At 42.6% G+C, this 10,442-nt stretch overlaps 1 protein-coding gene across 1 annotated transcript; it reads right to left on the bottom strand.

Annotated features, from left to right (window-relative positions):
* Nucleotides 1–336: 336 nt before the first annotated feature.
* cUnh1orf198 (chromosome Un C1orf198 homolog) lies at nucleotides 337–6,502 on the bottom strand. The gene is made up of 6 exons (XM_079996563.1): nucleotides 6,178–6,502; nucleotides 5,806–5,856; nucleotides 4,692–4,784; nucleotides 4,260–4,433; nucleotides 2,291–2,677; nucleotides 337–1,762 (listed from the first exon to the last, which is right to left on the bottom strand). The coding sequence occupies exons 1-6, from the start codon at nucleotides 6,481–6,483 to the stop codon at nucleotides 1,706–1,708; spliced, it is 1,068 nt and encodes a 355-aa protein (XP_079852689.1). The 5' UTR covers nucleotides 6,484–6,502; the 3' UTR covers nucleotides 337–1,705.
* Nucleotides 6,503–10,442: the final 3,940 nt, after the last annotated feature.

Consider the following 10,442-nt stretch of genomic DNA (forward strand, 5'->3'; position numbering starts at 1 on the left):
TGCTAATTGTCTGTAGACAAAAGCACTGATCCTCACCGTGACAAAACCTTTGTATATGAAAATGTACTTGGCGGAATAAACTCATTCTGATTCTGGTCTTGACCGGACATCTGGAGGGCGGGAGTTGTGGGGCTTGGCAGTGTCGCTGCGGTGGGAGGGCATGATGTCAGTGACGCCTCCCATTTTCCAAAATGGGTTATATTTATAACATTAAGCAGACCTGATCAAACAGTCAGGTACCAGTAAATAAGCGGCCTTTGCCAAAAACAAGCCGCGAAAAAGCAAAATGGCAATAACCAAAACAAAAAACAGCAAACAAAACAAGTTCACTTTGTTTTAAGTTTGGTTTATTTACTCACTTTCAATCCGTGATCTCCAAAATGCATGAGTGCAATATAAAGCGTAGGATACAATCGATGGATATACTTTGACATACAAAAGTCAGTAAAATAGTACTCTCTAGAGGTGTAAAATGGACTTATAGATCTACAACGCTAGTGGTACCAATCACTACATGCGTACTTGTGAAAAAAAAACAAAAAAACAATTTGTGTTATAATAGTACAAGGTCTTAACGGAACAGTTAAGAAGGTTTGGCAGGGGGGAGGTTGGCACTGAATTGGCAATGAATGAATCCGCTTCCGGCGCTCCCTGAAGATATCCCGGAGCTTCACTCAACCTGGGCTGAAAGGAAACTACTTCTCCCTCGTCTCATTTCTCCCGAGTTCACAAGAATAGAATACACCGGTCGAGTATGTAAGTAAACAAAAAATGGAACATAAGAAGAAAATCTTTTTTTTATTTTTATTATTATTATTTATTTATTTTTTTAAGCAAAGATGACATTGCGCCTGAGAACCGGAGTTAAAGGCCACCTTCAGCCAATTTCATTTCCCGGATTTAGTAGAAAACGTATGGATTTGTCTACATATATGGTAGATTCGCAGAAGGGTGTGAAGATTTGAGTATCGTTTTAACAAGAGCTTGAAATTTGGAGCTTTGGGTGGTAAAAACCTGATATTTATCAGTTATGCAAGATAATGGAAAATAAGTTTGAGTGGAAAATAAACCTGAAAAAAGGTGTTTTTCAGGTGTATTTTCCTGCCATAATTTAATTTTATTGTGAGTTTTATTCTGTATTTCAATTTTTTCCCCATATATTGCCACTATTCCATTTCCATATTCTTATTCTATAGCTTTTTATTATTACTGCCTATTGTTGCGATGTGAGTTGCTGGGACATGGCAATTTCCCTACGGGGTTCAAATAAAGTATCTATACCTATCTATCTATCTATTTGTCAAAAATATATGGCAGTGATGGTGTATTTGATATATTGCAGCAGGTAGTGATATATAGATATATAAATAAAATAAGCAGAAAAACACTTGAGGTGGCCCCTTAACTGTCCAGAGGAAACAAACAAACAACAATGATAGCAGCTCAAGTAATACCACGGGGGAAAGTAGACAAAAACTCTTACTCTGTTTGGGAACTGCAGGTAACAAGAAGGTAGTGAGGCATGCCCCCACAAGCCACTGAAGAGATAAATAATACAATATAGCGTGTGTAACTTAACTGCTTAGTGTTGCCTAAATCAAGACATGGAAATACTGTAGCAAGTCATGGTATCGTCAAACTTCCAGGGGTGACAGCCAGGCCCATTCGATCCGGACTGCTGATTGGCCACCTCGCCGCTTTTGGGTTACCAGTTGTCCAGGAAGTCGAACCCGGTCTTCAGGATGTTGCTGCTGGTGTTGAACTGGCAGTCGGAGATGAGATAGAAATTAAAATGAACATGTAGCTGTGATTATTTTTGTTATTCCACCCCAAAAATGTTGGAAAAAAAATGGAAATTAGCTCTTGCGCTGCAAGATCAAAATTGCTAGGCTGCGCCAATTCATCCGTTCCAGCCAGACTACCGACTACAGCAGAACAAGTTTAACTCCGAAAGTGGCGTTTTCTGTAAAGATGAGAAGATGACTCTTTTTTTGAGAATCGGTTGTTGCCGACTCGCTAAAAAAAGACGTGCCATTTTCAGACGTCTTATTTATGTGATTAAGTTTGTGAAACGAGGGATAACCTCCGGTGAATGAGAGCGAGGGGAGTCGAAACATCTTTGCCTTAATTTAGGCCTCAGTAATTTCTTTCAGTTTGTGAGTTGAAGAATGACTCTTTTGGCAGACTGACTCCCGACTAAAATGTTAAAAAAAGATAGTGGTATTAATTGCCATGGGATAATTTTATTATAAAAGAAAAATGTTGGGAAACACTGTTCTAAAGACCTTACCTGGGAGAAGGTGGGACTGGTGGCCAGGGCGGAGGGGTCATCCACTTCCCTGCGGCCGCGCTCCATGCGAGGCGAGGGGCCGACCGGCTTGTTCATGAGGCTGCTGGAGAACATCTCGTCCAGCGTGTTGCTGACCGACGGCAGGGTGCTCTGGGCCCGCTCCCAGCCGGCAGAGGCCAACGGGGATGGCGAGATGCTGACGGGGCGTGGGGTGATGGAGATGGCGGAGGGCGCGGCCGACGGGGCGGCGGTGACGGGGACAGGGATAGGGGGAGGGGGCGCTGGGGGCTTGGGGGCTCGCTGCTTGATGGATCTGGCCGGGGCTGGTGGGTGTGGGTCGACCACCGCCTCAGGCTCCTTCGGGGCTGCAGCGCTGATAGGGGCCTCCTATTAAAGACGGTCAGCACGCCGTCAATATTGCACAAGTCTGCGGAATACTCGATTCTGTCAGGTCTAATCTAATGACAAAATGTACTTTGTAGTCTAGATCAATGACGACGAGTCAATATGTCACCATATGAGGTCTGAGAACTTTAGGGCTGCCCGCTGAAAGTTGAATCATCAGTCGGAAACCCGTCAGTCAACTGAGATTTTTCAAGTCAGGCAGTCTTTTGTCAGTCAGTGTGCATTACAATAACAGGATAAAATAGATAGAAGCTTAGAAAATGCACAGGGATAACATTTTAATGAGGAATTATATAGAAGAGAATCATAAATATATTTTTATATGTGTGAATCGTCTGCGTCCGGACATGGCTCCATCCGTGTGCCCGGCTCTTCCGATTCCTCCAAATAAAACAATTAATAACAGTGTGTTTTTAGTTGTTTTATTTGGAAGAATGGGGATGGGGCACGGAGGAAAGGGGTTGGGTAGGGATGGGTATTGTTAAGATTTTAACAGTACAACTACTTTTACTGATACTGCTCATCGATCCCGTACTTTAACGGTACTTTTATCTGTTTTTTTTTTTTTGTTTTTTTTCAGAGAAAAATTAAAACAAATTAAGAGCAGAATTAACCATGCTTTATTTTCTGTGCATTACACATGGAGAGGGGGCGATTAGTCGTCTGCTCGTGCGTGGGTCAGAGCCAGGCAGAGGGAGCCGGCCCCGCCCCCCTGTGCATATCTCCATAGAAAGTACAAAAAAATACATCAAGAATTAGCAGTTATTTTATTATTACTTTGGGCAAAACACTGCGTAGTTATGTAGATAAAATTAAGGCTTCCTGAGAAAATTTAGTGAGAGGTCTAATTGGTACACAAAAATATTGCTTGTAGGTTGTGTATGCACTATGCAGCTATCTATTTTGACATGGATCAAAAATGATTAATGTTGACACTGTCTGTGTTATTCCTCGAAGTTGAAGTGGCAATCTTGAAGATTTCCGTTTGGCTGTTTTGGGGGGAAACTAAGGCGAAAAGCGGTAATTGCAGGTGTGTTAATGGACTTCCCTTCCCAGAGACCCAACCAGCGTCGTCTGTGTGACGTCACTCAGTCGGTAGTTCTGAACGTCGAATCGGTTTATTTTTCTTTGGATTTGCACTTGGATTCAAGCTTTTCTGTGTGTGTTCGGCCATGGTAAACGTTTTACTCACAATGCTAGCAGAGACCGAAAAAAAACCAACAACAACAACAAAAAAAACTCGCTCCTCAAGTGAGTTGAGGAGCGAGTCCACCAAACCACTGCCAGGTGATGGAAAACACATCACTAAATGCGCCGCTTGCTACTTAAGTGAGACACCCGGTTCTTAATACTTAGAATACTGCAAATGCAAGGACTTTCATCGGTGGCCTGAGGCTCAAATCACGGTTGCGTTACCTCATTCGGTGGATGGATAGTGACTTAACAGACATTGATTTCAAGAAAATCTTCGAGATTGGCACTTTCATGAATAACAGCATAACAGACTTCTGTCGTACTAGCTGCTTGACGAAGCAACTTTACAGAGTCTCTAAAAAGTGCCTACCTGTCGAAGGTAAGAGGGGAGGGGCTTCTCTCCCTTCTCCAGGGATTTGATCTGGCTGGGGGTCAGCGACTGGAAGTTGGCTTGTTCTCCCTCCAGCCTGGACCTCTCGGCGCTGATCTTCCAGAAGGACGACTCCTCCTCGGGACGGCGGCTTGGCCCGTCGCCTCCGGACGCCTTTCAGAGGCAAATGCGACACAGCCTCAAGAGTCGGGTCCATGCCCACATACTTATTCTAACCGCATGCTTATTCCTCCTGGTGTAGAAATCTCTGTCAGCGTGTATTAGAACATGCCAGGAATGTGCAAAGCGGGTGTGTCGGAAGCTAGAAGGATTGTTGTCTTGGTAGCTCAAATACAGATATAGAGGAAGTTGAGCTTTACACAGACAGCAAAAACACACAAGATGAGGCTTATGGTCTCCTCATGAGGATACCTTGTTGCTCGCTGTGCTCTTGGAAGCCTTTGAGTCGGAGGAAGAGACGCCCTGGTCCGTTACACCCGATGTCAAGCTGAAGTCCAACTGGCTCTGTACGACAGGAACACAAACATGGCATTAACATGGAGCTTCTTTGGTTATTTCAAAGCAACTATAGCTCTGCATCAGGGTCAGTGTCCATTAAAATATATTTCACATTCAGATTGGTATTAAGATACAGATGAATAGCTTTTTGCTTGGTAGCTTAGACTTTGGGCAAAGCAAGAACACCCTGCCTGGCAAATCTAGGACAAATGCTTAAATCTGTGTTGGGGTTAAATGATCTTGAGACATGTTTACAGATCTATACTCGACTGCATCCTAAAAAAAAAGAGAGCAGAACAATGACTTCAGTACTTAAACTAACAAGCAAAAGTGCAGGGAGGCTAAAATAAGGGAGGCCCTGCGGCTTGCCACGGTGGTTGTAGACAACTTGGCAGAATATTTCTGCACAATGTGGAACCAGGCCTCAGTTGATTGACCAAGGAAGCAAACACGGGCATTTCAGTGGTATTGTTTAGAGGATGGAAAGGCCAAAATGTCACATATTAGATAGATTGATCTATTCGTAACCAGAGGGAAATTGCCGTGTCACAGCAACTCACATCAGAACAAATAGGCAATGGCAATAATGTAAAAAAATAAATAAATAATACACCATACAAATATATTTTCAAAATGTAAAGAATTGAAAATATGTATTAAAATTGGCAATTTATAATAAACATAAAAATACACAAACCAAGAAACCTCTATCTATAAACTGTATATAAGCAATATTAGACACGACGGACGCATTTCAGTTAACTATTTAGTGTCTAATCGTGAAGAAAATATAACTGAAAAATAAATTGGAAAAAAATGAATATAATAATATAAAATCTAAATATAACATTGATTTTTTTCAGTTGGAAACAAAAGTCACAGACGACAAAAAAAAAAAAAAAAAAAAATCTGTTTAAAAGTTGGACATACTTTCCAGTGCGATTGGTATTTTTAAATGTCTCTCATACAGATACGGCAAATAAGGCCTTCTTTGTGGATAATTCGGTGCGGTTTCGTGGGTCTTTACCTTGGTTTCCCATGAGAAGGGGGCAGAATGCTCATCTTGCCAAGTGATGTCCTACAAACAGGGACTAGGATTAATTGACATACACACACACACACACACACAAATGATTCAGGCCTTATCTAAAAATACTATCAATAAGCAATGCTGATCGTTGTCATGGCGGCTTACACCGAACCAGCGCGACCTAAAAGAAGCACCAGCTGATGTGTCCATTTTACTACTGGGCGAGTCTCGTTTTCAGCCTGACGTTTAACAACAACAACAACAACAACAACACATATATCACCAGCCTAGGACGACAACAACAACAACAACAACAACAACAACAGAAGTATATCACCCAGGTGCCATCACGAGTTTCATCCCAGATACCTCGTCCCCGAAGTGCACTATTTTCTGCCCGGTCTGGAGGAGTAGCTTCGGGTAGCAGACCGCCTCATCGCGGTCCACCCGGTGCATCGCGTAGCGAGCCCGGATCTGGGGATCCATCATCCAGTTGTCGATGGCGTTGTCCTGCTCGTTCGGCGTCATCTTCTCCCACGCCGAGCCGTGCTTGCTTTTGATCTTCTCCCGTTCTTGCATGATCTTTTTCGCCATCGAGTTGATGGACGAGAAATACTCGAACTTCTTCTCCTCCATTCTGTGGGCATCGAGCCCTGCCATGGTGGCGGCGGCCATTTTTAGCCCGAGTAGCAGCTCTGTGTGTGTGTGTGTGTGAGTGTGTGTGTGTGTGTGTGTGTGTGTGTGTGAGTGAGTGAGTGAGTGTGTGTGTGTGTGAGTGTGTGTGTGTGTGAGTGTGTGTGTGTGGAGGGGGGGGTGTCTGGGGCCACGGGATGACGTCAGAGTGTAAACACAATCTTACTCTCGTTTTTGCATTGTTATGAATATCTATCTTCCGATGCGCATCTGAATATTAAGGTATTGCTTTCGTCTTCGACTTGTTTTATTTCGTTTTAAAATCATCTATTCATTTGTGTATTTTGGGTTTATTTCATGGCTCCATTACTATGGAAGCAGATCTACGCCCACATTTAATACGAAGTAGAAAAAGTAGTAAAGTAGTAAAAACAAATATATTCATATACAGTATTTATACCATATCTCGTATCATATATTTCAATTTACTGTTTTCATAGATTAAATGCAAAACGTATTGTAAACTACCGTACACTTTGCTTGCTGGTTTTTATTTTGACTATTAATTATCCAATCAGGATCAGATTATAATTTATTTTTTTGATTTACATTTCAATATACAAGGAATGTGTCTTGTTATGGGTTGGTGTATTGTTGTTCTAACAATTAGCATAAAAAAATCTTAACAGTATACTAAAGAAAAATACAAAAATATTCGATAAGACGACACTGATAATCATTATTGATCACTTTTAATTCAGGGGTCACGGGAGCAACAAACAGTGCAAGTCAAGAAATTATAAAATAAAAATAACATGTTGTATACAGAATAAACAACGTGTTTTCTGCACAGGATGAATTTAATTAAAAGGCCATGTGATGATCGCTTATGGTGTGGGTATAAATAAAAATATAAATTGGATATTCTGAAAAGGATGAATAGTAATGAAATGTAGGTATATAGAAACGTATGTATACAATGATACGGGCATGGATAACAATGGATGAGTTGATCTGAATTCTTAACATGTTATTACTAATGTAATTGCATGTATAAGTAATAAGGATATAGTTTTCAGTGAAAACATTTCACAATCCCATGTTTCTGTTTCCTGTTCGCTGTTATATTTGCTGCTTATTTTCATCTATACCCTTGTTCAAATAAAAAAAAATGTATTTTTGCATTGTAGGAAACTGCATTTTTTCTGTATTTGCAATATATACGGTTACAACCTTCATACTTATTTACATTTCAAAATACAAGAACTTCGAGTAAGATACCAAGGTTCATATTTCATTTGTTGCATTGATTACCCACAACGGTACATTGGGCTCCCTTAACCTTCACTAAGCGATCATTATGTTGTTCAGATCGCCGATTGATTAATTTAATTTAACTCAAACAGTTCTCTTAAGTTGAAGTGGAAAAAAAAAAGATTTGTGGGGATATTGAGGCATATCCCATCCAAGTTCTCCAGAAACAAACCATGAATTACTCTCCAGACCTTTTTTGGTATTTCTTATGGCAGAACAAACAGATCGCACAATTTTGAAAAAATAAAGCTAACAAACAAGACTTTCAAGCCGTGTTCTACATCAAAAATGATGACATTGACTGTCAACGTGAGCAATCCCGTAAATATGACGGCGTGTTCCAGCAATGTGACGTCAGCTTCTCGATTCAAGATTCAAGGGGTTTATTCGTCACATACATATACAGACTTTCATACATATATGCAGTGAAATGTAATGAAATGCTCCCGGTGATAACACTAAATATGTCCTGGGAAAATTTCTTTCTACTAGACAAACTAACTGATTCCTAAAACGTAATGCAGTAAGTCTAATACTTATAGAATAAAGTGAAAATATATAGAATAAAATAAACTAAAATAAAATGGAATAGATAAAGGGAATAGGCTTACGTATATGGGATAGACTTATGTATATGGGATAGACTTATGTTTATGGGATAGACTTATGTATATGGGATAGGCTAATTATGTATATACAGATATGTGCATTAAAGTGGCATGTGAATAAAATGAGGTAGTGTTTGTGGGATAATACAGCACAGTATACAACAGTACGGCGCAGCAATACAATACCACCGAACAACGCAGAACAGTGACACAGTATGCGGTACAGTATGCTACATACAGTACAGTAAGGTAGTGGAGCCTATGTGTGTGGCTCAGTGAGGACCCCTGGTGAGGTCAGCATTGACAGTTTTAATGGCTTGCGGGAAAAGACTCCGTCTCAGTCTCTCTGTTCTCGCTGTGGTGACTGCGGAGGCGCGTGCCTGACCGCAGCAGCTGGAACAGGGTGATGTTGGGGTGATGAGGATCCTTCATGATCCTGTGGGCTCTGCTACTACACCTCCTGGTGTATAAGTCCTGCAGGGAGGGGAGGGTAGTTCCAGTGGTACGTTCAGCTGAACTCACCACCCTCTGCAGGGCCCGCCTGTACTGAGCAGTACAGTTCCCAAACCAGGCAGTGATGTTGCCTGTCAGGATGCTCTCCACTGCTCCAGAGTGCCTGAGGTGGTAAAGACGCTGCCTCGCCTTTCTCACCAGAGTGTCTGTTTGTGAAGTCCATGTTAAGTCCTCTGTGATGTGGACTCCCAGGTACTTGAAGCTGCTCACCCTGTCGACAGAAGTCCCATTAATCACCAAGGGCGTGTGCGTCCTCGATTGTAATCCTCGCCTAAAGTCCACAATCAGCTCCTTGGTTTTGCTGACGTTCAGGTGGAGGCTGTTGTCCTGGCACCAGAGTGACAGGTCAGCCACCTCCTCGCGGGAGGCCTTCTCATCGCCGTCGGTGATCAGGCCCACGTCAACGGTGTCGTCAGCAAACTTGATGATGGCGTTGGAGCTGGACCTGGCCACACAGTGATGCGTGTACAGTAGGGGGCTGAGGACGCAACCCTGGGGGGGGTCCTGTTTTCCTCTTTATTTAAAAAAAACCCAATTTGTTATAATTACATTTCAGATAAACATTTTTTATTAGTTCTGTCTTTGTGCAAGTTCAACTGTTCCACCGCGATACAAACTGTGAGCCACCTGAATGCTCGTACTTGCGATAATAAAAACTATTCCGCGTGTTGAAAGCGCCACATACTGACGTGATTAGAAACAGCACCGCGACAAAAAAAAAAAAAAGATAAATATCGTCATCCCTGCAGAACCACAACGTGTTGTTTTTTTTGTGCGAGCGGACGTGTCACACGATTCATTTCACGAAGAGAAGCCAAATGACGGGAACGATCAACGTATTGGAAAGAAAGCTGTCGGTGACGCAAGATTCGCGAACGATTTGTTCGTAGCGAATCATTTAAGCGACGCGTGTCGGGGCTCGGTCGCCTCAAAAACTGGAAACAATTCATGTAGACTCAATTAAAGTCCAAGGCAAAAAAAACAACCAAAAAAAAAATTGATATTATTGATTTGCGTGTTTTTTGACAGAACCCAAATACGTTTTTTTTAAGAGAATTATCTTCAAATACCCCCCCCCCCCCCGCAACTCAGAACGAGCCGACTCGTGTGACTCTGGTTCGCGGTGAACCGCAAGCGCTCCGTCGCACGCCGTGCGTTAGACCAAGCGAATCACACGAATGAAGAGTCGGGAAACCGGAGAACCCAACGACTCTCCCTCTCTCTGTCTCTTTTCTTTTTTTTTGTTCCATACACGGTCAAAGAATCGAATCCGAAACCAGGAGCCGAAGCCTCCGTCGCTCCGGAGTCGCTGCCCCTGAGTCATCGCGGAAGCCCGGACCACGTGACGCCGCCCCGTCACGTGCGGGCAGCGTCACGTGACTCGGCCAGCCCCTGCTAGCTGGCGGAGCAGACTCCGCAGGCGCTTCGCTGTATCATGTAGCGCGGGGCGTCCGTCTTCCAGCGAACAACAACTAACACGGGACAAAAAAAAAACAACAAACAACAAAACCCCCGAAAAACTCAACAAAAACATGGGGACAGGGCCCGAGGCAAATCGCCGGGTGT

The sequence above is a fragment of the Zeus faber genome (genome assembly GCF_960531495.2).
Source record: "Zeus faber genome assembly, chromosome: 2".
In the NCBI taxonomy this organism is placed as follows: domain Eukaryota; kingdom Metazoa; phylum Chordata; class Actinopteri; order Zeiformes; family Zeidae; genus Zeus; species Zeus faber.